The following is a 27,489-nucleotide window of genomic DNA, read 5'->3' as shown; positions in this document are numbered from 1 at the left end:
TGGAGGGCGCCCGGCGTTGGGTCTGGGCATGGCTGTTTTTCAGAAGTGGTGTCGAGGACAAGTGCGAGCAAGGCCGAGAGACATCTGCCGTTTGCTCGTTCATTTAAAGTCGACGGTCTCCCCTCCTGCTGTCGTGGCACCGCCGTTTCGTGTTAATAGAGTTTCCCATTCTTCAGTGACTGTCAACTATCTGAAGGGCTTTTTGGGCAGACTACTTCTCAGCCTCTTCCATCTGACCCTGTAAACAGAGCTTCCTTCCTATCCCAGCTGTACCCAATCCGTCTCGACACAATGGCCGCCGGTCTGCTCACCAAGGGACCTCCCGTGGAGGCAAAATGGGTGTTCTTCGTCAGAATCGCCGTCATTGCCTTGTCCGTCCTCGTCCTGGCCCTTACAGCCTGGTCCATGCATGTCCATGTGACGCCTCTGGACAAGATAGTCGGCACCTCGTCCAGCACCACCAGCAGCTCCTGCAAGTCCTACTACTGCCGGAGGTCTCTCGAGCCCAGACAGTACAGCTACTACTACACCGCCAGCGCTACTTCTGCTCCAGGCATGATGCTTTTCTCGGTACGTCGTTGTCTCGACTCTCACGCCTCCAGACGTAGCGCATCGAGAGGCGTTTGTTTGGTCTACCGGCACAAGCTAACATGTGCAATCATGTTCATAGTCCATCTGGACGCTCCTTACCTTCGCCGTCACCTTGGGCGTTGAGAGGTCGGCGCCGCAGTCCTTCTTCCGCATCTGCGTCTTCATCGCCTACATCCTCAGCGCCATCTTCATGCTTTCCGGCTGGGCATACATGGCATCCGCCGCCGCCGCCTACGCTCCCCTGGCGGACCTGTATCGCCAGTCGAGGATTACCTCCCTCGACAACTACCTGACCCAGCTGGTGGCATCTACTGCTGCGTCCGCCGGACTCGGCGCTGTTCTTTGGTGAGCCTAAACATCCCTTCCGCAGCCCTGCGTCCCCCCTCCTTCCAGTCTCGCACTCGCTAACCCACTTGTCTCCTAAATCACAGGGTCCTGGTCATCATCGCCACCGTCATGTTCGCCATCAACTCTCTGCACACCGAGGGTGCCCCCATGAGCACTGGCGGCACCGAGATGCACGCTGTCGCCGCGCAGCCGCAAAAGGGGGGCGAGGTCGCCGTCGAGACCCACCAGGCCCCGGCCCCCGTCTACCAGACCCACGCGGCGCCGGCGCAGCAGCAGATGTACGCGCCCCAGCAGCCGGGCTACGTCCAGCAGCAGCAGGTCTATCCTCAGCAGACCCAGCAGACCCAGCAACCCTACGTGCAGCAGTAATGGTCTCGTCCACGGGTGTGAGGCCGGGCTGTGTACGGGATTACGGTATTCTCAAGGGGTGTAGCATTGCTTTTTTTCGTGAATGTGGCATGGAAGTGGTGGTGTTTAGTTCAAGGCCCATCTCGCTGTTGCCTGGCTCTTGATGGAGGCCTGGAGTTTTCTGATTGATGATTGTAGCTTTGTTATTGTTATACTTGTAGCTAATACCACATTTGTTTTTTTGATCTTGCTCTACGATCGCTACGCCTTCAAATTTTGGCAAGCGGTGTTTGGGCCCAACGCACCTCGATTCATGCCGAGCCGAATGCATGTTGTATCCGAATGTGCCCCCAAAGTTGGGTGCTGACAGGATGGCGGAAATGAAGGGGTGAAACGCAAAGGGCAATGTCGATCTGTGCAGCAACCGTCAGCATTGTCAGCCACACCTCATTTCCCGACATCTATCTCCATGCAGAGCGCACAGCATCCCACATTGTTGCTTTGCGGTGCCCCTCTTCTCGAGTCTGTTAGAATCCGTCGTCTTCTTCAGCACCCATCGTGCAATTCCCGCGCGTTGCGGCTATTGTCTGCCCTCCACTCCCTCTCTGTGCCGCCTCTCCCATGTCAAACCCCCGCAAGCCACCTCGCAAACGTCCCCAATATCATTATGGCGATGACAGTTCCAAAATTCCCGGCCACTGGTGTCAGCCACCTAAAAAAAAAACGCTCGCCGTCGCCAAGAAAATCAATCCCCTTTTGTTTTTCTGCAAGGCCACCTGCGTTCAGCGGTTGCAGCGGGGTGGGTGGGCCCGAGCGGTGTCTGTTGGTTGCACGTATCTGTGTCGCCTTACCTGGTGCCAGGGGCGAGGGAGCCCTGCCATATCAACTCTGCATGGTCCCGGGCTCATGATTGGCTCAGCCCTACGCCCGCATCAACATCAACCCGCACATCGAGCAAGCTAATGCGGTTGTTACAGGCTGGCTCGCACCAGTCGCACCTCTCCCTTGATTTTGAGGAGGCCTTCCCCTGTCTAAAGTCATATCAGAAGTACAGCTTCCCTGAAACATCACTGCCCGTTGGTTTCATCACGAGCTGGCCGTTCAACACGTAGCCCGAGTGGGGCAGGGTTGTCCTTGGAGGGACGGGATGGGACGTAGTGTGGCTAGATAAGTGTCTGATCTGCCGTCAGAGGCAGCTGGAAGTGCGAAGTCCTGTATTGTTTGCCAAGCTTCGCAATCTCTTCTGTTGGGTGTGATAGAGTCTCCCTTTGGGACTCGGATCTGTAAGAGGGGCAGGGGTGCCAGCCGTCCTGTGGGCCTACCCATATAAGCAGGGACACCATATTCTTCTCTTCCCGCAGAGCTACATATGCCAGGGGGCCGTCAGTTGAGTGACCAGTGACCACGGCCGCCTTCTGTCCGCCAGAGCACCACTCTTCTGTCGCCATGGGTAACAACGCACCTCTGCCGGCGCCGCGGCGAAAATCCGACACCGGCAGCCAGCCCATAAGCCCTGCGCCGACCGTGTCACCACTCTACAGCCAGACTCCCATGGGCCATCCTGAGAAGCAAGACGAGGGAATCAAGATTTCGTCCACAGAAGCCTCGGTCTTCCTTGATGGCAGCGACCATGGTGGCCATGCTCAGCATGCATTCGAGCCAGTTCCGTGCCGGGGCGCTTCCAACAAAAAGTTCTGGGATGACGCCGTGCTTGATATCTTGCAAGTTCTACTGGTCATCCCTTTCTTCTGCCTTGGCATCATTGTACTCGTCCAGGATGGCAAGACGACAACCGAAGTCAAGTGGATCCACCATATCACAGCGGCGATATCATACGTAAGTGATACCTGGGTCGAGTCGTTAATTTATGTCTCGGGCCCTGCTGTACTCTGGCCCAAGCTGTGGCGGATCGGAAGGAAACAGTCGCTGACAAGCCAATTCCTACCTGTGTTCGTCCTCCAGGGCCCAACCGTCTTTCCCATCCTGTTCTCACTTATTATCGGTCGGCTCATGAAGGCTGCCCTGAGGTGGAGGTTAGAACGTCGGGCCACGGTAGAGACCATCGAGCAGCTCCACGGCAGCCGCACGGTCACCTCCGCCATTATAACCCAGATCAAACTGCAAAGCTTCAACCTCTTAGCGATAGGCATCGTCCTTCTCTGGGCCCTCTCGCCCGTCGGCTCACAGGCAGCCCTCAGAATCGCCGCTATCGTCCCTGTCGTCAAAAATGTCGGGTTCAATCTCACATATTTGGATGTCAGAAACCAGTTCGATCCTTTTGATGTGGGCACCTCCAGGTCGCTCGCCACGGGCCTTTTTACCTCGTCCATTCTGGTGTCCCAGTCCGATGAGGGTTGGGATGCGTGGGGCAACATGAAGGTCCCCATGATCGAGAGTCTCGAAGGCGATACGCCAAGCTTGAATTGGATCTCGACTGAAGGCCGTAACGTGTCGTACGCATCGCTGATCGGAATCCCTGCCATGATCAACTCGACCCTGGAGGCGGCCGAAGGCACAGACGTTGCTTTCTCCCTCGACACGTCCTACTGGTGGATGAACTGCAGCACCCAGATGATCACGAACGACTCTTGGGTGTTCCCAGACCACGACTTGGCCCACACCGAGGATGGGATAAACTCACTGGTCGCCTATGATTTCAAGGACCAATCCACCCGGATGGCGCGGGAATCAGTGTACAGTCGTCGCGGCGCCAGCACCGATCCAAAAGATATAGCATGGTTGCCCATCAACGACACGACGGCCAAGATTATGGACTATTTCGACTGGCGACCCCGACGCCTTGACCTGATAGCCAACAACACACGAAAGGCCGGATCGAGGTTCGTCGCGAAATGCAACATGACCACAACGTTCGTGACCATAAACGCCACCTGCAGCGGAGCTGTTGCCTCTCGGCCCTTGTCGACCTCGAGCCCGCTCCAGCGGTGCCGCCCCACTGCGGTCCGGCGGTTGCAGCTGAACGAGACGCGAAGCACCGTTACGATCCTCGACTTCCTCCGCGTCAGCAGGAACAACACGGGCAGGGCGGTCGAATTCCTGCAGGATTTTGTGGCCGCGAGCCCCTCCGATGCCTCCCCCCACGCGAGCCTCCACGTCGGCTACCTCGCCAACCCGAACAGCCCGGGCTCGTTCGAGAGGGATTTCCCGGACTGGACGGCCGTGTCGGCGCGGGACTTTGGCATGCGCTTCGCCCGCCTGCTCAACACATATTGGGTGGCCGCCGTCGGGTACAAGCCCGTGCAGGGGAACTTCGACCGCAAGACAGCCGAGCTGGACCAGCTCGGCGACGCGCCCGGCGGGCTCGGCGGGGTCTTCAACTACGTCGACGGGGGCCTGGGCACTGCGGGCATACCGCACGAGGCGCTCAAGGCCGACGCCACCTGGGCGGCCGTCCTGCTGGTGGTTTCGGGGGTGCTGCTGGGCGCGGCCGTCGCGACGCTGGTGCTGAACGTGAGGCGCAGGACTCCGGGCGGCATCGAGAATTTTTCCAACATGCTGCGCGACACGCCGCACGCCCAGGTCATGTTGGGTGGGCAGAAGTGGCCCTTGACCATGTCTTCCATGCTGGACGGGTTTGAGCGGTCTAGGCTTTTGAAGGACGTCGTGGTCCAGGTCGGGGATGTGGCACCGGCTGCGCCGTATGGCTATCTTGCTGTAGGCACGCCTGAGACGGTTGAAATGGAAAGGTTGAAGAAGGGGAGAAAGTACATGTGAGCAAGGCTGTTTTGTCCAGCAGTCAAGTACAATGATATAGTGGGGCAAATACGTTGTAGAAACTCGGGTTCCGGTTCCTCGAGTCTTTTCATGAGCCCAGATTGCTCTCACTCTGCCTCCAGCTTCCTACTCTAGCCCAATAAACGGATTTCTCGACTTGTCTGACAACACCCCATCACTTCTCGGACCCTCTCTTCCCACAATTTTTTCTCCGACCGACCCCAATGATACCTCACTTCCTGCGCACCAGGCAACAGATCAAAAAGTCTCGGTTCTATTGTCAGAGAGCTGGCTATCTATGCTTTGAGCCTTTTGCTACGCCTAAGATCGAGCTTTGCTTCCTTACTATCGACGCTATTAGGTAGTCAGGGCCCCTGGACGCATTTGAGCGAGTTGGACAACTAGCTGACTGATCGGCAGGCTCAACGAGAATGGATCTTGTCTGCCATCTGCAGCTAGCCCGCCTGAAGACGCGGGGCGATAATCTCATCACACAACTACGCGGCTCCGAGAACCAGGCGATCCTCCTTCAACATACGCCCTCGACCGAGCCTGGTGCAGCAATATGCCAGGCCGAAGACGACTGCATCTGCAGCGCCGGGACCTGGGCTACCCCCGCTGACGAGAGCCGGAGGGAGATCAAGGACAAGTACCGCATCTGCGTCGCCGGGGACGATGACTGGTGGCTGTACGGCAACAGCTACTACCACATCGTCTGCTTCAACGCCATGGTGGACACCGAGACGCTCTTCAGCGAGGACGTGTGCTTCTCGCTGTACTACCGTGACCAGAGCGCCTGGAAGTGGCCAGCGTTCTGTCCCTGGGGTCTCATGGTCCGCGCGTGGTTCGGCTCCAGGGGCTGGGTGAACCTGGACGCCATCGACGAGTATATCGGCGACGTGGAGGAGCACCGCCGCCGCAAGAGGGAGGCCAGCCTGCGCTGGTCTCAATGGCAGTGCGCCCCGGCGCCCAACGTACTCGAGGGCCGACCTCCCCCGGCCGTGTTTGACGAGAGCGGGCCTAATCTGTGCCACTACGAGCTTCATAGCGACTTGCGCGTGTCCCTCTACGAGCTTATCCATCATATTCGGTGCAGCTGGGTCGACGTTGAAGTCTAGGCCCGCGGGAGGATGATCTGTAGTGGCATGGCTGAGGCTGGGAAAGGGAGTGGTGTGTGAGGAGGCCAGGACGTCGAGACCTAGCGAGCAAGTTCTATTCATTCTGTAGGTGGAACTGCTGTTAATAACAGCACACCCAGACTTTCGACGGTGAATGGTTTAGAATTCGGAAGGCTCAATAAAGGGTTTTTGTTTCTATGCCTATCTTGCCACCTGTCTCGCATACATCTTCCCACCGATGAACCTGTGATAATGAGAAATATCAAACGTGTAGTAAGGCACTGGGTTTGTTTTGACCACGCTGAGACCATTCCTGAAGAAAACTCTGAAAAAACTTGTTTAATTTCCCCACTATATCTGCTTGTCCGCCGGTCTGGGCGTGTCCCAGCTGCACCTTCCGTCCTGACCGCGCCTACCCTCCAAAGCCGCTCCTTCCCTGCACAACGCAGATTGGGTCTCTGAGTGGGCACCCACTGCTTATTCTCGCTTCTTCTGGACCTGCTCATCTCCGTCTCACCTCCCCTCGATACGGGCTAGTACTGCTCCGAGTTCCTTCTCGGCATAAAGGCCTGTGCCGAGCTCAAATCAAGTGTTCGCATCTCTGTCGCTTCCATTCAGGGCGCCTACGACAGCTATCAGTTTGGATTCAGGTATTTGCTTCCTCTCGCTCATACTCAGAGCTACTCAAGATTTGCCTACATTCTCCCGACTTTGCACACTCTTTGAACCATGGGACGATCAAAAAAAGGAAAGAAAGGCAAGCCCTCTGCACCCAAGACTGACGACCATACTCCCCAACCCTCCCAGGCCGCTGTCCCAGCACGGCCCGGCGGGCCAGAGAACATGGCAACGACCGGCCCATCGGGAGGCACGGCGCCGTCGACCTCGTCGACACCCAAACGGGAGCCGGCGACGGCGCCATCGACCTCGGCACCTCAACTGGTGGTGGCGCCATCGACCTTGGCACCTCAACCGGTGACGGCGCCATCAACCTCGGCACTTCAGCCGCCTGCGCCCTCAGCCTTTGCGCTCCAGCCGCCTGCCTCATCAACCTCGGCACTCAAGCTGCCTGCGTCGTCAAGCTTTGTGTTCAAGCCGCCTGCGCTCTCTGTAGCAGGCACGCCGCCTACTGGGCTTGCGCCGCCCCTTGGAATGTCCAGCACTCAGTTCCGTCCGCCTGTCTTCAACTATGTGCCGCCGGGAGCGCGCAGCGCGTCTTTTGGGCCGACCAGCTCCGTCAGCCAAGCCCCGCCACCCAAGGTCCCGACGCTCTTCGGAGCACCCAGCATGAACGGGTCGACTTCCAGACACGTCGAGGACCTCGAGAAGCTCCTCCGTGCGGACACCACTATCGTTGATGACTTCAGCAAGCCCGATCCCGACGGTTCTTGCTATCGTGCCATCACACTCCAGCACACCCCCTCGCACGCGTCGGGGATTGCGACATGCGCGGCCGGCAACCGCTGCGCCTGGTCCAGCCGCAACTCGGTGGGCACTGCCAGCAGCGCTGCTGTCGGCGAAGCGTTTGCTCTCATCAATCGCCAGGCTATCAAAGACGCCTACCGCATCTGTGTCTTGCGCGGAGGCGGAAACAGCTGGAACGCCGGACGATGCTTCTACCACATCACCTGCTTCAGCCACATGATGAAAACGGAGCTTCTCTTTCTAGATCGCATCCCCTTCAAGCTCGACACACAGGCGGCTGCGCATTGGGAGGATCCGGGAGCTCGCCCTTGGGGCTTCATGATCCAGCAATGGTACGACCTGAAGGGCATGATCAGCATGAAGGAGGCCATCCGGTACATCCAGGCGGTAGAGACCTATCGCGAAGCAAAGCGAAACGCTGGTCGGGCTTGGGCTGACTGGCAAGCCAAAAACCACAATTCCGACATCTTCTCGCGCAGCTTTCCCCCGCCCGTCTTCACGCAAAAGAAGCCAAAGCAGCGCGACTTTGACTTCAACTCCAGCAACTTGGTTGACCTCTATCAGCTCCTGAACTCTCCCTACCGCGACTGGGTTGACATGCGCTACTAAGATGGACCAACCATCGCTCCAAGGAATCGAATCATATCAGAGTCATAAACGATAGTCGGACATCTCGATTCCCACTTCTCGACGGCTCTTCCTGTGGCTTCCCTTTTTCATTTCCGGTTTATGCTCCTTTATAGTTGACTTGGTGATGGCGATTCCTACTTCTCGGGAAATGTCAGTGGTTTCTTGCGGTGCTGCGGCGGAAGGATAAGATCAACTGGTTCCAGTAAAGCCCAAAGAAGTCTGCGGTTCAAAAGGAACAGTTGGTATGCAGAGAATAAAAAAGAGGACTTGAAATGAAAACTGAAAATCCACAGCCTCCCCCTCGATAGCTGGAATGTTCCTTCATGCCAATGTGCACTTTCACGAAGGCGCTAGCGGCACTGACTGATATCTCAGCTCGCAAGTAAAGGTCCTTTCATATGTGTCGGGCAACGCTGCAGTGACACACCAAAATGGTGTGCGTACCTCAATTGGTTTAACTTGCGGCCGCCTAGGCGCAAAGAAGGTTGACATTATGTCGCCAGTCATCGGATCCTAGAGGGTAGGCTGGACCAAAGGAGAGTATTGAACATCCATTTCTTCGCCTATCTGACATACTAACCGACATTCCATCACACCAAATACGACATCGGCAAAATCTGCTGGAATACCAGCCACCAGAAACATGTACGGCCAGCTCGATGTCGAACGGAAAGAGATCAGTGTTCTGAGTTCCTAGCATATGGGGAGCCCGAAGATACGATTTACGCCACCTGCCAGCTTCATACTATCTCGCTCATCGACAAAAGTCCACCTTTCTTTGCAGCCCTGTCATACGTCTGGGGAGACGCCTCGGTCACCAGAACGATACTATTGAACGGCCTTAGGCGTAACGTTACCCTGAACCTGGCAGAAGCCTTGAGGCGTCTTTCATCGATTGCGCGAGAAGCAGAATTCGTCGAGGCCGGCGAGTTTCGGGTCTGGGCAGACGCGGTGTGCATCAACCAGGACAACCTCGACGAAAGAGGCCAGCAGGTCGCGATGATGAGTGATCTTTACACATCGGCAAGCCTCGTCTACTCGTTGGGACAGGCGACTTCATCCCGCTGGCTATGGATACAATGCGGACCCTGGCCGAGTCTCTTTCCTGGAGCATAAGAAGGGAAAATAAATCCGCGGAATGGCTGCAGCAGCGACCAGGCCTTCATGCACACGATCTGCCACGCGAAGACCGAGCTTTGATCCCCAATGCCTGCTGGAAGGCGCTGGAGGATTTTACGAGACTGCGTTACTGGACTCGTATGTGGATCTTCCAGGAAATCGTCCTTTCCAAGAGGCTATCCTTCATATGTCAAACGGGCTCGCCCATGGCCAAGGAGCAACTCTGCGACGGCCTGCTCGGTTTGCAGATGTTGGGCGAGTGGTGGGAGGAGCAATCCCAGTGTCCACTGTTCTGCCCCCAGTCCATATGGCTAAAGTTCAAGCAGTCGGCCCCTGTAATCGCCAGATGGGCGCATGGTCAGATCAGCCCGCCCATATTCTTGGAACACAGACCGGGTGGCGTCGGCGACGATGAAAGGGCCAGGTTTATCAGGTGCATTCACAGTGCCTTTTTAGATCCGCGCGACTATTACTACAGCCTGATGGGCGCCATTGACCTCCCGCTCCGGCCGAGCTACCAAAGCACCAAGCTGGTCGAGCACGTGTGCGTCGACTTTGCCAGGACCTACATGGAGCAGACACGCCACACCTACACCGTACTCCATATTCTACACGACGCTGCCGGTGCCAGGGAGCATGAGCGCAACCCGAACATCCCCTCGTGGGTGCCGGCGCTGCATCTGGCCTCACGGCGCCGTCTGAGAAAGTTCGTCTACGTCTCGTTCGCCTCATTCGCCGCACACGGCGTTTTTGACAACCCAAACCGACCCGAGTGGCCCTCGCCTGAGGTACACGGGACGATCTTGCGGATGCCCGGCGTGCGCGTGGACTCCCTGAGCCTGTGCCAGAACCATCTGAACAGGTTTCTCAGTGAACATGTCCGAGGGTTCCTCGCCAGCCAGGTCCGGCGCCATGGCCGCCTGTATCTGAAGATGGACGGAGCCATCCCCGTGGAGAGGGCCTTCCTGGCCACGCTGTTGCAAAATGCTGATTGCTGCGACCCGGCCCTCGACCCCTCACCCGGGGTGCGTATATACGGTGATAGTTTCCGAGGGTGGCTAGAGCTGATGGAGGGCTACGCCGCTGGCGAGGCTTTGCCTAGGCTCGAGGATGGAGACATGCCTAACGAGCTGCGGTCTAAACTCCTGGTTGAGCTCGAGAAAAATCAGACGGGCTGCGTTTTCGAGACGCGTCAGGGATATTTCGGCACCGGTCCTCCTGACGCCCGTTTGGGAGACGAGCTCTGCATTCTCCAGGGATTTGAGCGCCTGGTGCTCCTTCGGCCAAGTGGGGACCAGCACATCTTTGTGGGCACCTGTTTTGTGCTTGGTCTCATGCTGGGCGAGGCTAAGCGGTTGGTGGACAGTGGACATGCGACGCACCGGACCTTCGAGCTAGTGTGACTTTTGATTTCCCTCTGATATGTATTCATGCACTGCTATCTGAGGTTGATGGTTCACAAAGAATGCTTAGTTCCGCCGTGGATGTCTCGATCGGGTCATCCACGAGGTATACTCTCTCAGCTTCTTTTCTCTCTACGCTAAGCTAGATATGATCCAAGCGACTGCTAAGCCGAGCGTCGGCAGTCTCGGCGTCGGAACAAGGGTCGGAATCAGAATCTGCACCAAGCTCAACCTCCTCCTCGCTATCGTCGTTCCCGCCCACCAGCGCCAAGTGGCGGGCCCTGCAGCGCTTCGGGGGGCCGATGACGGGCACCGCCCTGTGAAACATGGTGGCGGCCGCGTCAAAGACGCGCTCGAGCCGCACGGCCGAGTACGCGACGGCCAAGATGTCCTCGCCGGCCACGCGGCGCTCGCACTCGGCCGCCGCCCGCACGGCCACGGCATTCTTGAGGCCAACTCCCCCTCCCCCCTCCTGTCGAAAGAACGGCGCCCGGCGACGAGACCAAGGCGCCAGCGGCGCGGCTCGACCCCCGAAGACGTCCTGACGACGGCGTCGGTTGCCGTCATGAAGCCCGTCACCAGGTACGCGCGGCCACGTCGGCGGCGTAGCGGGCGTCGCGCATCAGGCGGGCCTGCAGCGCGCCGCCGCCGCCGCCGCCACCGCCGTCCAGCTCAGCGGCGCCGGACCGACAGAGCGACTCGCGGTGGTCGTGGGAACACTGCGGCTCCGGGTAGAGGGTTGCCGTGCGGGCGGTCTCTGCATCGTTGCCGCCGAGGGAGGGGAGGGCGCGAACTTGGACTGCGGGCGCAGCTTGTCGGCGACGGCGGGGCACAACATGCCCGGGGCATTGGAGGCCGGGACGGCCTAGTCTAGGATGAAGAAACGCCTCTGGTGTGGATTTGCCATTTTGCCTTGGGCCTAAGTGAAGATATTTGGGATAGCGGCTTTGTGGGCTAAAAGGAGACTTTTGGAGACCTTTTTTTCACCTAAACCATATCCAGACAGGAACTACTAAGACGAGAATGGCGTCGGCGCAACAGGTCCAAGACGCTCACCAAATACGTATCAGGATCTTTGCAAGACGGGAATTAGAGCCTTCTGAAGGCGAGAACTGGACTGGTTCGTGCTGTATCGCTCCGGGCCCGACCTGGTACTTTCAGCATGTGAGGTGGGCGATGCCATGGTCGGCAGCAATATCTCAGCCACCCTTGGAGCCGATGCTGCCCGATTGCGGTAGACTCATAGACCCCGGCTTAGTCCTGCACAACCGAGACTTTGATCTCGAGTGTTTTGGGATGGCTCTGGTCTATAGACGAAGGGCCTGCCTCTACTGTCCTCCAGGGGTTGGAAAGACGATGTTCCTCAACCATGCCATAGACATTTGAGAGCAGACACGCTACGTCCATCATGTCATCTACATCGACATGGAGAAAGACGGTGTCAGGTCGGCCAATGGCTTTTGTCGGCTAGTTATCGAGCGATTGCAAGTGACAGAAGAGAGGGCGCAGCCGCCGCTTTGAAACCCCGGATGGCCAAAGAATCCTCTTATGAACATAATGGGATTGTCGACACCTTACAGCAGCACTTTACCGCCTCCCGCGTGGTCCTCATCATTGACCACCTGCACAACAGGACGACGACTGGGCGACGACGCAAGGGTCTGCCGAGAAACCATCGAGGAGGCCGCCGCTGGGCTCGTGGGAGCAGGGAGACCACGAAGTACTCGACCAGGTCATCGGCTTGCTTCAACGCTCTCTTGCCGCTCTAACCAAAGTGCTGCCCTTGTCTACAGCTCTCGGCATACCCTGGCACACATTTTACCAACGGTTGTGTCTATAGTGTCTGGAGCCGGCCACGGGGGCCTCGAGCACACTGGCGGTGAGCTCGTCGTCGAGCTGAGTTGCCCAGGAGCTTCTGTTGCTCTCTAAAAGGATGCCGGTGGTGGGGTTCCTAACTCTTGCTCTCCTATCGCTCTTTTGGGACCACGGCCCGCTGGTACAGACTGTGGCAGAGGTTCTCGAGGCGTTTTGCGTCGGCAGTCCTTCCTCGGACCCGCCCTCTCGCGACGACCTTCCTGCAACTGCGAGTTCCCAGCGCGCTGCGTTTGAGGGTCATGTAGGGGCCGCATTGGCTGTCGCTCTTGACCTTGGCTACGTCCAGCTAGGGCCGGTCGGCCAGGTAATGTCAGTGCACCCCTTGCTCTCCTTGTGGGGGAGGGTTCGTCCAGCGGTGGCTGAATCGCTGTCAGAAGATAGGAGATGGTCATGGTAGCGTCCAGATTCCGAAGTCGCCATCAAGAATCTGGGCGGCTCCCCGGCTGGCCAGAATCTGGCCTCGTCAGCCCCATGGCTACCGCTCCTCAGCACAGTCGGTCGGTTCATGGTGTCCGCCATGCTAAGGTCGAGTGGTGTGACGGCGCTGCGCAGCTTTCTCCTGGGAGTCGAGGTCGAGGAAACGGCATTACAGTTCTCACAGATCCGGGCCAACGTGGTTGCCCGTGTAGAGATACTGTGCACCACCAGCCAGCCAGCCAAGCAGTGACGCCGACGCCGAGGTAGGGGGTTAGGGTTATGATATAACCCTAACCCTATGACGATATATCCCGTCGGATGTGTGCCTGACGCCAACAACCTTTGCCCTCTTCGCTCAGCTTTTCACTAGCTGCTGGAGGGGTTCCTCTGCCTTTTCGACCGGCCGGGTCAGGACGGCCAGCAGGCCAAGCCGAATGCCCCTCACATCCCTATAAAGTACCAGGGCTTCGTGCTTCTCCTGCACGGTATCTTAGCAAATACGTGGGGGCCGAGAGCAGGCTTTGTGAAACCTTGACCTCTTTGCCCGATGGCCGGCCTGTAGAGTACTCGGTCATTGGGGGGACCCTGGAGGACGCCAAGCTTATGAGCCTGTTTGACCTCCCGGCTATCGGAGAGGTCGTCGCCCCGGCTACTATTAGGTATCACCACGGAGCGGCAGAATGAAGAAGCACTACACGGACCACCATTTAAGGCTGACACCGATGAGGAGAGGTGGGCGCAGATGGAGACGGAGCGGCTTGAAGCCATGAGCAGAACACTGCGCTCGTCCAGTGAGCTGATGGAGATGACGGGGGTTCGCGGCGTGAACAGGCTCGAGGAGTTTTGGCCCCGGGACTTGGACATGCTGTCATTCTGCGCAGGCCCCGTCGACGAGCTGTCGCGCCTGCGGGCCATCGAAAGGGCCACGGCCCCGGGCAACTGGTTCGAGACGGTCACGCAGCACCGGACGCTGATGTGGTCCGCCTGGCGCCAGTTCGACCACGCGAAGGCTCGAGAGAGACCGTCATGGGCGCAGGCGTGCGAATGGCGAAGCTGGCCGCGGTCTGGGGAGGAGATGATATGGAGGCCATCGGGAGGGAGCTCAAGAACTGTGAGGCCGTCTTTGCAGACGACGTCGTCAAGGCATCGTTTTCGGCCATGGGCGTCGAGGCGCCGCTGCAGCAATACCAGATTGTATTCGCGCTCTGGAGGACAGTCACGGAACAGCTCGAGGCGCTTCAGACCGCCCTAGGGAGGAAGGACTTTGGGCTAGCTGCCCAGGTGATCCATGTGTTTGAGGATCGTGCACAGCTTACTCTATCGCAAGGCACCGACAATCCCCGTAGCCGGTATCTCATTGGTGTCTTGGCCAGCATGAGGGAGAGTCGTGGCACCAAGTTATACGAGGCCAAGGCGGAAGCACTGAAAGCGGCACACGTGCGCCCAGATTTTCAGCAGATGGAGGCGCTGTGCGACGAGCTCGTATCAGAATGGGATGAGGGAGCACTGCCGAGCATCAGCGAAAGCATAATCATTTTCATCCGCACGACGCGGGTCCGGGCCCTCATGTCCACGGCGATCCAACAGCACAAGTGGCAGCGCGGGATCGGCCTCAGCGACGACATGGACCGGCTCCGGGCCAGGGCGGCGGCGCTCGGCCAGGAGCCGCCACCGTCGTCTGCAGCCGGCGGTGGCGGCTCGCGGCGCTGGGACGAGGAGCAGCTGCGCGGGCTGCGAGACTGCGCCGTCGACAACCGCGAGCTCGACGCGGGCAGCCGCCCCGGGGTGGTCGGAGCCCGCGTGCCGCTTGCGATGCGCGAAGTCGCCCGTTGGCTCGAGCTACTGCATTAGGCGCAGAAGCGGGCCAGCGCGTAGGGGGGTGATCAGGACGGTGGGCAGGGTCGTCGGTGAGGAGGAGGTGCAGGCCCTGCGCGTTGTGTGCTCCGTGGTCGAGCGTGCTGTGGCTGCCGAGGGGCAGTGAGGCCCGCTTCCCCCTCCGGGGTCTCGTCGAGTCAACGAGCTTGGCTGATAGTGTGGTCAAGAAAGGCCACCGTACTAGGCTATGCAAGATCAGTCTCAATATTGGGTGGTAGCCAGGAGTCCAAGCGTAGGCGATGACCGGGATTTTTCCGCTGTGGATCACTCCCACAATGGAGGTCAGCTACCAGTGCCTAGTCGTGCTAGTTTAGCGCATGGCTAGCAAGAAAGGGGTTGGTCCCCCGGATTGTGTCCAAGCGTCGTTCGAGAATCAGGTCAGGCTGCTCCCAGACGCCGGCTGAGGGAAGCTGTGCTGTCAAGACGGCGCAGGCCTCGTGCTAACGTATCTGGTCTCGGGAGGAAGCGGTAGCTAGGCCGCGAGCCATGTTGTCTACGTCTATGTGGCTCGCTCCACGTGAAACCCACGCTCATACCAGTGGGGCTCAAGAGCGAGTCGCCCGTCCGAGTTGTTCATCTCGGTGCCGCCGTGAAGAAGCAGCCCGCAGCAGATAAGGCAGCCGAACGGCGGGGACGAGGATAGCACAGCTCAAGACACGGCCGGAAGAATCAAGTGACCCCTGTCCCCGCGCCGCCGCCACGGTGTGATTACCAGTGGGGTCTGGTTCAGGAGGCCCGGTGGTGGTGATCTGCGCTGCGGCATTTGGCGCTAGTGCTGAGCCCAAGAAAGAAATCTACGCGGGGGGAGAGATCTCCCTCGGCCAGCCAGTGGGGACGAATGCTGGCTCTCAGGCTGCCATTCTGTGGTTTCCACGAGGGGATCGATGCCAGGATGGAAGCTTGAGCAGGCTGTCGAACTTTCTCGCTTCCCGAGCCGTGGGAAAACCGCACGTACCCGCCTGGAGCAATGACGCTTATTTCTGTCGTGCTATCGTCGCCATGTGCGCGCCTGTTCTGCTCATCCGTGCCAGGCCCTAAAGAGGACGACATCCATGGCAAACAACACCACTCTAGGTAACACAAAAGACCAACTCAGGACGCCAGCCTCGGCGAGTGCATGTGGCGCTCTGTGCGGCCGCCGCAGCAGCTAGTGCTCCATCCGTGCCCCCTGTCCGAGCGCTGGAGAGAGCCTGAGTCGCAGGACCAACGTCAGTGCCACATCGCAAATCCGGTCTTTATTTTGTTCGTGTTCCTGCATTGGTGCAATTTTAGCCGCAGAGCCGCCCTTTCGGCGAGGGGTTGGTGGCTGCTGCACCTGGCTGAGTAGGGGAGGTTTAGTCGCCCGGGGTTCGATCGAGAGGGGACTAGAATGCCGCCGTCTTGGCGCGTGAGGAAAGAACCCTGGCGAGCTTTGTTTTGTTGCTTTGGTTGTTTTCTGCTTGTTGGTCTTTGCTTCTTGTTTTTGCTTCTTGTTTTTACTTCTTGTTTTTGCATCTTGTATCTCGTCCTGTTTTTTTTTTTTTTGCATTGCCCCTCTCTTGCCAAGTTATTTCCCATTACACCTTCCTCATCCCCAACCCCGTCCTGGACCCAAAATGCCAAGCTCAACGCTCCTACCCACGACTCGATATTCTGGGTCAAACCCCATCCATATCTTGGGACTGGTGGAATCCCGCTTGCACTTGCATGTTGAAGAGTCAATCGTGACGCTCGGGCGGGCTCTCCCGCGTCTTGACCCTCGAGCGAATATTGTCGACCCTCCGGGCACCATTTTCCGTCCCCGCTCAGCCAAGCAAAAGCGGCTGACCCCCTCCTCGACTACCACGACCTAGGATTCACCGCAGTGGCCCCTCAGTATCCGCTTCTAGACACTTGCTTTTCTTCTTCTCCGCCCCTAGATCCCCGTCTATGCCACAGCATGCTCGCGCTCCCCTGACGCCCTTGAACGCCTGGCGGCCTGCCAACATCAGCCGTCGCCGCGCTAGAGCCCAATCAGCTGCAGCCAGCCCGTGCCGGGCGCTTCAGGTTCGACTAATACGAATGGATCGACGCGGCCAAGCCCCGTCAGGGGCTAGTCGTTGACCGTGGCCGAGCTGCCCGCTAACAGCGCCCCCTGCTTTGCCCACTCGAGGCTGGCACGCGCGAATGCTCTCAACAGCATGCGGCTGACAATGTATTGTGTGCCTTTTCGGTCTTGGCTGTGGACCAGAGAGAGCCATGTGCTCATCTTGCGTCGTGATGTGCTGTGTGCAGTAGCCGGTACATATAATGCCATCATGGCCCCCTCATCGTTCCCTATTGTTCTTGCTTCAGTCCCCAGAGCACGCCTCCCTCGGTCACTCCCACATTCACTTGATATCCGCCATCAAGGTCGTCCATTCGTTCCGACCCCTTGACGGAATAATATCTTTGATATTGTCATTTTAATACCCAGGCCCTCGTTTATATAGCCCTTCACGTGGCTCTATATCAACACTCTCTAATAATGCGTCTCTCGCTCCTCACCGCGGCCCTCGCGGCCTCTCCCGCCCTGGCCTACCCCGGCATGAAGAGCACGCTCGGCGAGATCCACGCCCGTGCCCGCGGCGGCAGGGGTAGCGGCGGCCGGCAGGCTTCCGACACGGAAGCCGACGAGCTCCTCGACTCCAACGAGCTGATCGGCGACCTCATCACCCTGGACGAGTCGCAGCTGACGCCCGTCGGCAAGCGCATCAAGCACCTCATCACGGGCAGCGAGAACCCCGAGAGCGACGAGACGTACCCGCGCGGCGCTTGGGGCGCCGTCCAGATCCCGCAAATGGGCTCGGCGGCCTGCGCCAAGGACACGTGCTGCATCTGGAAGTACATCGCCGACGACATGGTCCGGGCCTTCCGCGGCAAGTCGGGCCGCTGCACCGACTTTGCCCGCGCCGCCGTGCGCCTGGGCTTCCACGACGCCGGCGGCTGGTCCAAGTCGACCGGCAACCTGGGCGGCGCCGACGGCTCGCTCGTGCTGGCGCCCGAGGAGATCCTGCGCGGCGAGAACCGCGGGCTCGAGGAGATCGTCGAGCTGACGCGCAAGTGGCACGACGCCTACAAGAAGTACGGCGTCGGCATGGCCGACCTCGTCCAGTGGGGCGCCAACGTGGCCACGGTCGTGTGCCCGCTCGGCCCGCGCATCCGCAGCTACGTCGGCCGCAAGGACTCGTCCGTCCCGGCCCCCCACGACCTGCTGCCGCCCGTGACCGGCTCGGCCGACTTCCTGATCGAGCTGTTCGAGAACAAGACCATCAAGCCGCACGGCCTGACGGCCCTGATCGGCGCCCACACCACCAGCCAGCAGCGCTTCGTCGACCCCTCGCGCGCCGGCGACCCGCAGGACAGCACCCCTGGTGTCTGGGACGTCAAGTTCTACAAGGAGACGCTCGGCAGCGCGCCCGCGCGCGTCTTCAAGTTCGCCAGCGACATCGTCCTGGCCAAGGACCCCCGCATCAGCAAGGAGTTCAACGAGTTCGCGGGGCCCGGGGGTCAGGAGCACTGGAACGAGGACTACGCGCGCGAGTACATCCGGCTCTCGCTCCTCGGCGTCTTCAACATCAACGACCTGACCGAGTGCACAAAGGCCCTGCCCGGCCGCGTCGGCGCCTTCGTCGCCCCGGACCAGTCCATCATGGACAAGTACCTGGCCTCCAAGGTCAAGATGGACGCCTACGCCGACACCCTGCGCAAGGGTGACGCCCTCGGCAGCCTGATCAGCACCACCTGGGACTGGCTCAAGAGCGTGTTCGGCAACTGAGATATTTTGCATGATTTGATACGTTGATATGTTTTTGTAATCCGGTAATGAACGGGAAAGGGGTTGGTTTCCACTATTTAAGCAAGCAATTAACTATTTGCCCCCAAATGTCTCCCTTGGTCTGCACGTGTGACCCTGGCCAAGTCCCTGTAGTGTCTTTGCCTGCGTGGTAAATGGTTTTGTGTCGCATTTCTATTACAATCCCCTCGTTGTCTCACTATTTTTATCGTCCCCCAACTGCCAATATGCCACTCTACTCCCCAAAGCTTCGTAGCCATATAATAAACCCCCGCCCAGGACCTTTCACCGAGCGACCCATCTCGGCAAGTTACCCAAGTTAAACGTCGAGGTTTTCCAACCTTATACAAGCCACCTCCCGATCGCAAAACTTTAACCCCGAGGTCGACGGTTCGAATCCCAGCGAGCGTGAATCCTCGAAAGGATTTCGGGGTGCCCCTGTTGGCGTGGGTTGGGTGGTGGGCACCCAAGGCCTAGAGGCCAGACCCGTCTGGTGGCACCTTGAGCCGGAGCAAAACCCGTAAGGGTTTTCGTAGCTGTCCACCTCATCGGGGCTGGGCAGTGAGCTTTTGTTAATGTCAGTTGAGGGTTTTGAGGGCTATCGTTTACTACTAAACGGTTTGCCATTCCTCCTATCGCTTATGTGAGTGCTGCCGGAGAAAGGTAAATAAAACAATTACGATTGCCATTTTGAGCAGTCATTCCTTGTCGGTACTCTCCCTGCTCACGACGAGTGACAAGGCATTACATTACCTCCTAAAAAATCACAGAACAGCTTGCGCCCCGTATGGCATGTAAGCAGCCAATTCGATTGCGAATCATCTTGGTATGCAACCAACTACATTAGTTCAATTTTACAAACCATGGGAATTTCCGGTCGTGACAAGACATAGAAAACTAGGTATTTAACTTGTGTGCCGCTCGGGCTTTCTGGCGCCGGGAGTGATCTATTTGCACCCCCTTTAACACTGACCACCGGTTGTCAACCAACCTGCGTTTTCGATGCTCCCTCACCCCCTCGAAGCCATCCAAACTCAGTGCCATCCAACTTAGCAGGCTTCTCCCCCTTGATTGGTACTGTGTCAGTCCCCTTGTCTGGGTCGATACAACCTTTTTGCGACGTTGCTGCCTCCTTAAGCAACGCTGCCCACCATCCAGCTGCCCAGAAGACCTCTTCCGTCTCCCTCACGGCCCCCTCCTCTCCTGAACCATGAAGTCGCAGGCTCTGTCCGCCGCCAGCTTGACGGCTCTGCTTGCTGGCACCGCCTCCGTCGCGGCCGCCGGCTCGCGTGCCGCCACGCCGGACCAATGCGTGCGTTCCATATTCCTTCCCTGGCTCTGCCCTCTTGACCACTCGCTGGTCCCGCAGCAGTACGGCCCTCACGGTAATGCCGCTCTCTCTTCGTCTCACCAGTGCGCCCCTCCTCGCGCAGCAGAAGGAGCTGGCCGGACGGATCTACGCCCCGCAGGCGGCCGAGTACGCGGCGCAGCAGGCGACCTACTGGTCCCTGGACAACGCCCTCCGCGCCCCCCGAGTGCATCGTGCTCCCGCGGTCGGCCGCCGAGGTGGCCGCGGCCGTCAAGGCGCTCACCACGGGCGGCAACGCCCGCTGCACGCCCAACTGCCAGTTCGCCGTCCGCAGCGCCGGCCACATGGCCAACGCTGGGGCGAACAACATCCATGCCGGCGTCACTATCGATCTGGGTAAGGCTGCTGGCCTCCCCCCTCCCCCTTCCTCCCCACGTACCATCCGCCACCCCCATCCGTGCGTGCTGTTCGCTGAACTCAAAAACAAACAGGCTACATGAACTCGACCGTCTACAAGCCCGAGCAGAGCATCGCCTCGGTCGGCCCCGGCGCTCGCTGGGGCTCCGTGTACACGGAGCTTGCCAAGAGCGAGGTCATGGTGGCGGGCGGCCGCGCCTCAACCGTGGGCGTGGGGCGGCCTGCTGCTCGGCGGCGGCAACTCCTTCTACGCGGCCGCGTGCGGCTTCGCGTGCCACGGCGTCGCCAACTTCGAGGTCGTGCTGGCCGACGGCTCCGTCGTCGACGCCAACCGCACCTCCAACCCAGACCTGCACTCGCGCCCTCAAGGGCGGCTCCAGCAACTTTGGCATCGTCACCCGCTTCGACCTCGACCCTCTGGGGCGGCACCGTCGGGTGGGCGGACGCGGGCTCGGCCGCGGTCATCAAGGCCATGAAGAACTTTGCCGACTCGGCCGGCGACCACCAGGACTCGAGCTCCATCGACTTCTGGACCTTCACCCAGGGCTCGGGCGCCACCGAGCCCATCGTCATCGCCGCCCTGCACAGCACGGCCGGCGTGCCCGCCGCCGCCCCGCAGTACAGGGAGTTCCTCTCCATCCCCAACAACATCAGCTACGCCATGCGCAAGGACTCCCTCGTCCGCTTCACCGACGAGCTCGAGGTGCCGCGCGGCAGCTACAACTCGTGGCAGGCGCTCGCCTTCAAGAACGACGAGGCCGTCATGGCCTTTGCCATCGACTCGTACAAGCAGCTCATGAAGGAGTTCGAGGCGGAGACCGGCCCGTCGCTCGGCTTCACCACCCAGGCCATGTTCCAGCCCCTCTCGGCCCACCAGTTCGCCCAGGCCGCCCGCTCCGGCGGCAACGTGCTCGGCCTCGCCGACCACACCGAGACCCTCATCATGTTCCTCGGCATGACCGCCTACAAGGACCAGGCCAAGAAGGCCTACGTCGACCGCAAGATGGCCGCCTGGGTCGCCTCCATCAAGGAATTCGCAAAGAGCAAGGGTGCCGACGACGAGTACCTCTTCCTCAACTACGCAGGCCTCAACCAGAGCCCCTTCAAGGGCTACGGCGAGGCGAACCTCAAGTTCATGCGCGACGTCGCCGTCCGCTATGACCCCAAGCAGGTCTTCCAGAACCGCGTCCCCGGCGGCTTCAAGCTCAAGAACGCCTAGGCCGTGTGCTGCTCGGGCCCCGCCTTGGATGTTATCATGTAAATAAAGTTTAATCATAGGTGTGCAATGCCTACCGCCGTTTTTGTTTTAATGTAGCGAGCGAGATTTGAGAACAAACTCACATCGCTCTGCGAAATGCCGTGCCCACGCTCGCCTGTTGATTTTCCACCGCAAACATTAAGCCCCCATGATTATCCACTGATGCATAATTCCTCCATCCTTTTGTCGGTGAAGATGGCCTCTCCAGCAAGCTCTACGGCCCCTTTTGTACCCTAGAGCTGTCAACTAGGGCCGGCTTGCGTGTGTATGGATCCCTATCCACCTAGTGTCGAAGTCAAACATCCATCCGGAATTAAACACCCGGCGGCGTGAGAGGAGCCTGAAGGCCCATCCCTTGTCAGTTCTGTCCACTCCAGCCGCCTGGTTCGGTCATGGCAAGCGGCCCGACAAAAGCCCGTGCTGCTGAGGCATGTCATTACTACCAGCGAGGTATTCAAATCCTTAAAGGGGATGGATATATGTGAGAGCTGGAGGCAACTTTCTCGATTCGACGCTGGTTTGCAATTACAGGAGGATCGCTCCTCTACCGGCCACTAGATACTCTAGGTGCAAAGCCGGAAATTTCCCGAATCTTCGCGGCCATCTGGCACCATCACAGGCTCATGTGGCGCCCAGCGTCTCGAGGGCGTTGCGCAATTCTTTGACCGCTGTGGGGACATCCTCAAAGTTCAACGCCGAGATGGCCCACCTGGCCTGCTTCTGCGCTTTGGCTATGGCAGCATCATTCGTGATGTAACCCGAGGCTGGCGGCCCTGTGGCCGATGCAGCTGCTGGCACGACAACTGGAGCAACTACAGGCGCTTCATATTGCCGCGTCACCTGTGGGACGATTGGAGTAGGAGATACCCCCGATGGTGGTGGAATGACGGGCCTGGCGGTGGTGGGATTCGGCGTCATATCCAAGTAGTTAGACGGGGGAGGGCTAATCGGGGGCGGAGCCACGGCAGGAGTTGCGTCCGAGCTAGGCGCAAAGGTCGGGGGGCCGGCCGCAGGGGGTGACGGCGGCGCGAAGGGTGCGTTTGCAGACGGTGGTGGGCTTGGCGTCCACGCTTGCACCTCCAAGGGGGCGGCGGATGGAGCGAGGGGTGGTGACATCGGAGACGGCATGGCAGGCGGCGCGCCCCCTTCCGTATCGAAATATCCGGGCTGTTGACCCGGTTGGGCGTAGAACTGGGAGGCGCTGGAGGATTCAGGGGGAGCATCGGGTAGCGTCATGTCCTCGCGAGTGAGAGGGGACGGAACCGCCGGTGTGGTGTCGGGTAGAGAGATAACGGCCGAGTTTCTCTTCGAGTTCGAGTCTGCGACTTCCTCAACCGACACTGGCCGTGGCCCTGGCGAGGCCGCTGAGGTGCGCTCAGCATCTGGATCCACCGTGCCCTCGGCAGCCTCCTCCTCGGCCTGATCGAATCTCGGGTTCGACTCGTTCGGATCGGTCCCCTCCTTGATTGCCTTTAGAATCCTGACGGCGCTCCACTTTGCGTATTTGATTTTCTGTCGCGTCTCGTGGTCGGCTGGACCCCAAATGTTCATCAAATTGAGAAAGGTGGCGGCAGCGTCGAACGTATTGGCCGTGTTTCTGTTTGCAAGTCAGTGGAACGAAGTGGTGTAGCAGGAGTGGCCGTCTCCTTATCAACTCACCCCGTGACCCTATTTGCCGTGACGACCTTCTGTGCCCTATCCAGCGTCTCTTGTGAGAACTGCTGCATGTATGCCTTGCCGGCCTCGTCATCTGTGACGGCCACCTCGTGGGCTTGCTCTGCTTTAGCCTGTGTGGGCGACGAGGGTGTTAGCAATACCCGCCACGCGCTTCTCGAGACCCACTCGCTTGGCCTTCGCCATGCCACCTACCTGCTCCAGTTTGTCCATCAATGTCATTGTGTATGTCAAGATCTCCGCGTCCGCTGTGTGGAGGCCCTGTGCCAGTATCTGATTGACAACCCAGTAGTCGCCTGTCACGGGGCGTTAGAAATGACCATCGGAGCAGGCTGTCGCGCTCATGAGTGAGGGAGCACCAACACCAGTATGCGACAATAGGCTTGTGAGCGCGCAGCTGGTTACAGCGGTTGGCGCATTTGAAGAGGTTGACGTCTGCCTGCTTGAGGGCGGGCGGGGGATCCAGCACCATTTTCGCGACGGAGAGTGAACGATCGCGGCTATATGATATGTTGAATGAAATTCGATGGCGATGTCCGTGTGGTGAGGAGGACTTGTGTCTTTAAAAAAAAGAAAACTCTAGGTTTGGGGTATCTGGTGGCCTCTGGTGGTTGTGATGCTGAGCTTGCGACGCTTTGATGTTGCAAGGCGATCGCAAAGGCGACAGCTGATGACGGACATGAGCATAGGCGTGCGTGGTCTCTGCCTAAGCTCGTGCCACAGGTGGCTGAAGCTGCCGTTGGCGCCGAGGCAGAGGCCAGCGCTGAGCTTTACCCCTCATCGCCCCAGAAGATGATGAAATGGCCCCACCAGCATCAATCAGGCGAAGCAATCGCGGTGGTATGCAGCTGCAGGACCCCTGCCCCGTCTTCCGCGATCTTCCACGCTGGCCTTTTTTCCAAATTGAGCTTGCGGACGAAGAAGACAACAATGCCGCTCTGAAACCCGCCAATCGCACCATTATATGTAGCCTGTACTCGCCTACTTCTCCACGAGCATTGCCCTCTCTTTCCTTTGTTGACCAACCACGTATCCCCCCACTGGATTGCCCACTGACGCCGCCGTCCCCGCCAAAGCTGTCGCTCTCCTCGCTGACGTAGTAGGCAGAGGGCTCTCCACAAGACTCGAGCTGAAACTTTCGGTGCAAGGAAGATGCATCACCCCACACTCTGCGCCTATGCCGCCGCGCTGCTGGCCGCCGCCCTCCCCGGCGCGCAGGCTGGCATGTACCCCAAAAGCTCCGCCGTCCTCCAGGTCAACGGCAAGACTTACCAAGACTTGGTTGCCAAGTCCAACCAAACGACTGTGAGTTCCACCCCAGGTAGAAAGAGTAGGGCCGTACTAGCTAGTCGCTTACGCTTGATTGCCTCCATAGATACTCGAGTTCTACGCGCCATGGTGCGGGCACTGTCAAAACCTCAAGCCTGCCTACGAGAAGGCCGCCAAAAACCTCGAGGGATTGGCCAAGGTGGCGGCCATCGACTGCGACGATGATAGCAACAAACCCTTCTGCGGCACTATGGGCATCCAGGGCTTCCCGACCCTGAAGATAATTCGCCCAGGCAAGAAGGCAGGCAAGCCGGCCGTCGAGGACTACAATGGTCCCCGCACCGCTGCCGGCATCGTCGATGCTGTTGTGGAGCGCATGAATAACCACGTCAAGAGGGTTACCGACAAGGACCTGGATGACTTCCTCGGCACGAACGAGGGCCCCAAGGCCATTCTGTTCACGGACAAGGGCACCACTAGCGCGCTTCTCAAGGGCGTTGCCATCGACTTTCTCGACGCCATTTCCGTGGCCCAGATTAGGAACAAGGAAACCAAGGCGGTCGAGAAGTTCGGCATCGACAAATTCCCCACACTGGTTCTGATCCCGGGAGACGGCAAGGACCCAATCAAGTACGACGGCCCAAACAAGAAGCCGGACATGGTGAAGTTCCTGTCCCAGGCCGCCGCTCCGAACCCCGACCCAGCACCCTCGAGCGGGAAGAAGTCGGAAAAGAAGAAGGCAGAGAAGAAGACGGGCAAGGACAAGAAGGAGAAGGCCAGCAAGAAGGGGGCTGAGCCCGAGAAGAAGGCCTCGGCTGACACCCCCACCGACTCCGCTGAGGCTGGGTCCGAGACTGTCAAAGCGCCCGTCATAATCGAGGCTGCGCCGCCTGTGCCGACTATACACAGCGCCGAGAAGCTGGCCAAGGAGTGTCTGAATGAAAAGTCAAACACGTGCGTGCTCGCGTTCGTGCCCGGCGCCGACGACAAGAGCGATGATGCCACCGCTGCGCTCACGGTGCTCGCAGAACTAGCTTTCAAGCACGCCCAAAGCAAGCGCAAGCTGTTCCCCTTCTTCGCCGTCCCATCCCCCTCCAACCTGGGCGCGCAGGCGGTCATCAAGGCGCTGGAGCTCACCAAGCCCGTCGAACTCGTCGCCATCAATGCACGCAGGGGCTGGTGGAAGCACTACCAAGGCGCCGACTTTGCGCCAAACAGCATTGAGTCCTGGATCGACTCCATCCGTCTGGGCGAAGGTGCCAAGAACAAGCTGCCTGGGGATCTGGTCGCCGCTACCGTACCCGAGGCCGAGGCCACGCCGTCTCCCGCACAGGAGTCAAGCTCATCGTCGGACACCAAGGCCACCGACCCGATCCCCGACTCCGAGACGGCGAAGCCTTCGGCACACGACGAGCTGTAACGACACTGCTTGTTGGTGCCGTTGCTTCTGTAATGTTAGTTTGTTCTCGGTTGAGCGCGATGGGACGAAGACCAGAAAATAGGCTCTGAATTGAAGGTCCATGTTGATCAGCCAAGGAGAGTGATTGCCGTACCTTGATGATGCTGAATCCCGAGGTATATCGAATTGTCATTATGCCAGACAGATACCCTACGCTCGGACGATGGCCCCTACTTGCAACGTTGAAACTTCATGCCTCGGATCATGCGTCGATCTCCATTCCCAGGGTGTCGGCCCTCTCTATTGTACCTTCGCGGATCATGCGTCTGCCCCTCTCTCTGACGACGCGGTCCAGAATCTCCCTCATCTGCTTACAGCCGTCGACTGCGACGGCGAGCATGCCCTCGAGGCGGCTGGCCTGGACGCGGCTCTCGCAGTTGAGCACGACGACGCGGTCCGAGCTGCCGAGCGTGGCGACCGTCAGGCCGGGCAGCTCCGTCTCCTCCTGGTGGTTGAGGTCCAGGAGCGGGTCGGCCGAGTCGTCGCCGGCGGCGTAGGACGACGTCGACCCCGCGGTGCAGGCAGCCACGTAGTCGATCATGGGGATGCCCGCGTCCACGGCGGCCAGCGAGGCGGCGTTGATGAGCGCGGCCAGCAGCGAGCCGTCCTGGGCGAGCACGTGCAGCGAGAAGGTTATGGTGCTGTGCGGGAAGAGGTGCGTGTGCAGCGTCGACGCGAGCGCGCGCGACAGGGTCGCCTGGAGCTCTTGTATGCGCCTGTTTGGTTCGCGGGGTGGGTTCTGTCAGGAACCTGTTTGTTTCGGGCAGATGCGAAGACCAAAGAAAGCAAAAAGACGCAGAGAGAAACTTACTTGTCGCTCCGGGCCCGTCGTTTCCTGTCGACCGAGCTGAACCCCGCGACGAAGATGCTGACCACCACCTCGGCGTCCTTGGACTGCCCGGCGCCTCCCCCTCCTCCTCCTCCGCCGCCACCTGCCCCCGTCGCCGTAACGTTGCCCGCCGTGCGGCGCTGGCCCGGGGTTGGCTCGCTGGGGCCGGTGACGACGCACATGACCTTTGTGTTGCCCATCTCGAGGTAGCTGGAGCCGTCGGCGGCGGCCTGCGTGCGGATCTGGGCGTGGCACCGGCGCAGCTCGTTCCACCGCCTGCCGTCGATGCGCAGCAGCGCGAGCGAGTACGCCGACGTGTCGAGCGGCATGGTGTCTGGTATGCTATGCTCGTGTGCTGGGCGGTGTGTTTGTGCGTGCGTGCGTGTGGTGTGATGCGATGCGATCGTGGGTCTGATGGATCCTGCTTGTCAGGCAAGTGGTTTGCAGTCGTTCTGCTAGGGTCGTTCTGGGTGGGGCATCGAGGTTTCGGCCATCTGGTTTTTTTGGCGGTCGACCATGGCAGAATCTTGCACCCCTGCGAAGTGCGACCCCCTTGTCAGCCGTTCATGAGCTGCATCTCCTATCTCCTGCGCATCT

The 27,489-nt window shown here is 59.4% G+C and overlaps 12 protein-coding genes across 12 annotated transcripts; 10 read left to right on the top strand and 2 right to left on the bottom strand.

Moving 5' to 3' along the window:
• GGTG_05880 (hypothetical protein) lies at window positions 1-1,520 on the top strand. The gene is made up of 3 exons (XM_009223691.1): window positions 1-570; window positions 671-936; window positions 1,023-1,520. The coding sequence occupies exons 1-3, from the start codon at window positions 292-294 to the stop codon at window positions 1,306-1,308; spliced, it is 831 nt and encodes a 276-aa protein (XP_009221955.1). The 5' UTR covers window positions 1-291; the 3' UTR covers window positions 1,309-1,520.
• A 994-nt stretch (window positions 1,521-2,514) lies between these two features.
• GGTG_05879 (hypothetical protein) lies at window positions 2,515-5,191 on the top strand. Its single transcript, XM_009223690.1, has 2 exons — window positions 2,515-3,123; window positions 3,250-5,191. The coding sequence occupies exons 1-2, from the start codon at window positions 2,734-2,736 to the stop codon at window positions 5,020-5,022; spliced, it is 2,163 nt and encodes a 720-aa protein (XP_009221954.1). The 5' UTR covers window positions 2,515-2,733; the 3' UTR covers window positions 5,023-5,191.
• A 262-nt stretch (window positions 5,192-5,453) lies between these two features.
• GGTG_05878 (hypothetical protein) lies at window positions 5,454-6,140 on the top strand (the record flags this gene model as incomplete). Its single annotated transcript, XM_009223689.1, has 1 exon — window positions 5,454-6,140. One exon carries the CDS (start codon window positions 5,454-5,456, stop codon window positions 6,138-6,140), a length of 687 nt encoding a protein of 228 aa, XP_009221953.1.
• A 729-nt stretch (window positions 6,141-6,869) lies between these two features.
• GGTG_05877 (hypothetical protein) lies at window positions 6,870-8,235 on the top strand (the record flags this gene model as incomplete). Its single annotated transcript, XM_009223688.1, has 1 exon — window positions 6,870-8,235. One exon carries the CDS (start codon window positions 6,870-6,872, stop codon window positions 8,172-8,174), a length of 1,305 nt encoding a protein of 434 aa, XP_009221952.1. The 3' UTR covers window positions 8,175-8,235.
• A 391-nt stretch (window positions 8,236-8,626) lies between these two features.
• GGTG_05876 (hypothetical protein) lies at window positions 8,627-10,717 on the top strand (the record flags this gene model as incomplete). The annotated part of the gene is made up of 3 exons (XM_009223687.1): window positions 8,627-8,631; window positions 8,870-9,201; window positions 9,246-10,717. The coding sequence occupies 3 exons, from the start codon at window positions 8,627-8,629 to the stop codon at window positions 10,715-10,717; spliced, it is 1,809 nt and encodes a 602-aa protein (XP_009221951.1).
• Window positions 10,718-11,043: 326 nt separating this feature from the next.
• Window positions 11,044-11,586, top strand: GGTG_05875 (hypothetical protein; the record flags this gene model as incomplete). The annotated part of the gene is made up of 2 exons (XM_009223686.1): window positions 11,044-11,087; window positions 11,289-11,586. 2 exons carry the CDS (start codon window positions 11,044-11,046, stop codon window positions 11,584-11,586), a joined length of 342 nt encoding a protein of 113 aa, XP_009221950.1.
• Window positions 11,587-12,650: 1,064 nt separating this feature from the next.
• On the top strand, window positions 12,651-14,860 carry GGTG_05874 (hypothetical protein; the record flags this gene model as incomplete). The annotated part of the gene is made up of 6 exons (XM_009223685.1): window positions 12,651-12,896; window positions 12,990-13,217; window positions 13,380-13,494; window positions 13,572-13,668; window positions 13,742-14,002; window positions 14,026-14,860. The coding sequence occupies 6 exons, from the start codon at window positions 12,651-12,653 to the stop codon at window positions 14,858-14,860; spliced, it is 1,782 nt and encodes a 593-aa protein (XP_009221949.1).
• Window positions 14,861-17,369: 2,509 nt separating this feature from the next.
• Window positions 17,370-18,659, top strand: GGTG_05873 (ligninase H2; the record flags this gene model as incomplete). Its single annotated transcript, XM_009223684.1, has 1 exon — window positions 17,370-18,659. One exon carries the CDS (start codon window positions 17,370-17,372, stop codon window positions 18,657-18,659), a length of 1,290 nt encoding a protein of 429 aa, XP_009221948.1.
• A 1,228-nt stretch (window positions 18,660-19,887) lies between these two features.
• GGTG_05872 (FAD binding domain-containing protein) lies at window positions 19,888-21,622 on the top strand (the record flags this gene model as incomplete). The annotated part of the gene is made up of 3 exons (XM_009223683.1): window positions 19,888-20,090; window positions 20,147-20,382; window positions 20,478-21,622. The coding sequence occupies 3 exons, from the start codon at window positions 19,888-19,890 to the stop codon at window positions 21,620-21,622; spliced, it is 1,584 nt and encodes a 527-aa protein (XP_009221947.1).
• GGTG_05871 (hypothetical protein) lies at window positions 21,525-23,938 on the bottom strand. Its single transcript, XM_009223682.1, has 4 exons — window positions 23,699-23,938; window positions 23,531-23,631; window positions 23,321-23,448; window positions 21,525-23,258 (listed from the first exon to the last, which is right to left on the bottom strand). The coding sequence occupies exons 1-4, from the start codon at window positions 23,805-23,807 to the stop codon at window positions 22,283-22,285; spliced, it is 1,314 nt and encodes a 437-aa protein (XP_009221946.1). The 5' UTR covers window positions 23,808-23,938; the 3' UTR covers window positions 21,525-22,282.
• GGTG_05869 (exosome complex exonuclease RRP41) lies at window positions 23,865-27,339 on the bottom strand. The gene is made up of 3 exons (XM_009223680.1): window positions 26,875-27,339; window positions 26,158-26,779; window positions 23,865-26,048 (listed from the first exon to the last, which is right to left on the bottom strand). The coding sequence occupies exons 1-2, from the start codon at window positions 27,219-27,221 to the stop codon at window positions 26,266-26,268; spliced, it is 861 nt and encodes a 286-aa protein (XP_009221944.1). The 5' UTR covers window positions 27,222-27,339; the 3' UTR covers window positions 23,865-26,048; window positions 26,158-26,265.
• On the top strand, window positions 24,220-26,175 carry GGTG_05870 (disulfide-isomerase A6 precursor). The gene is made up of 2 exons (XM_009223681.1): window positions 24,220-24,640; window positions 24,711-26,175. Exons 1-2 carry the CDS (start codon window positions 24,488-24,490, stop codon window positions 26,022-26,024), a joined length of 1,467 nt encoding a protein of 488 aa, XP_009221945.1. The 5' UTR covers window positions 24,220-24,487; the 3' UTR covers window positions 26,025-26,175.
• Window positions 27,340-27,489: the final 150 nt, after the last annotated feature.

This window comes from Gaeumannomyces tritici (genome assembly GCF_000145635.1).
Source record: "Gaeumannomyces tritici R3-111a-1 unplaced genomic scaffold supercont2.3, whole genome shotgun sequence".
In the NCBI taxonomy this organism is placed as follows: domain Eukaryota; kingdom Fungi; phylum Ascomycota; class Sordariomycetes; order Magnaporthales; family Magnaporthaceae; genus Gaeumannomyces; species Gaeumannomyces tritici.
This window is presented reverse-complemented; position numbering and strand designations above follow the sequence as displayed.

Excerpts from the sequence above, each read along its gene's own strand:
- GGTG_05870 (XM_009223681.1), top strand. The coding sequence starts at position 24,488 with ATGCATCACCCCACACTCTGCGCCTATGCCGCCGCGCTGCTGGCCGCC. Across the intron at positions 24,641-24,710 it reads CCAAGTCCAACCAAACGACT|ATACTCGAGTTCTACGCGCC; the intron begins GTGAGTTCCACC and ends TTGCCTCCATAG.
- GGTG_05880 (XM_009223691.1), top strand. The coding sequence starts at position 292 with ATGGCCGCCGGTCTGCTCACCAAGGGACCTCCCGTGGAGGCAAAATGG. Across the intron at positions 571-670 it reads CAGGCATGATGCTTTTCTCG|TCCATCTGGACGCTCCTTAC; the intron begins GTACGTCGTTGT and ends TCATGTTCATAG. Across the intron at positions 937-1,022 it reads GGACTCGGCGCTGTTCTTTG|GGTCCTGGTCATCATCGCCA; the intron begins GTGAGCCTAAAC and ends CCTAAATCACAG.
- GGTG_05879 (XM_009223690.1), top strand. The coding sequence starts at position 2,734 with ATGGGTAACAACGCACCTCTGCCGGCGCCGCGGCGAAAATCCGACACC. Across the intron at positions 3,124-3,249 it reads TCACAGCGGCGATATCATAC|GGCCCAACCGTCTTTCCCAT; the intron begins GTAAGTGATACC and ends TTCGTCCTCCAG.
- GGTG_05871 (XM_009223682.1), bottom strand. The coding sequence starts at position 23,807 with ATGGTGCTGGATCCCCCGCCCGCCCTCAAGCAGGCAGACGTCAACCTC. Across the intron at positions 23,632-23,698 it reads GCCTATTGTCGCATACTGGT|GCGACTACTGGGTTGTCAAT; the intron begins GTTGGTGCTCCC and ends GCCCCGTGACAG. Across the intron at positions 23,259-23,320 it reads ACGGCAAATAGGGTCACGGG|AAACACGGCCAATACGTTCG; the intron begins GTGAGTTGATAA and ends ACTTGCAAACAG.
- GGTG_05869 (XM_009223680.1), bottom strand. The coding sequence starts at position 27,221 with ATGCCGCTCGACACGTCGGCGTACTCGCTCGCGCTGCTGCGCATCGAC. Across the intron at positions 26,780-26,874 it reads CGACGGGCCCGGAGCGACAA|GCGCATACAAGAGCTCCAGG; the intron begins GTAAGTTTCTCT and ends CGAACCAAACAG.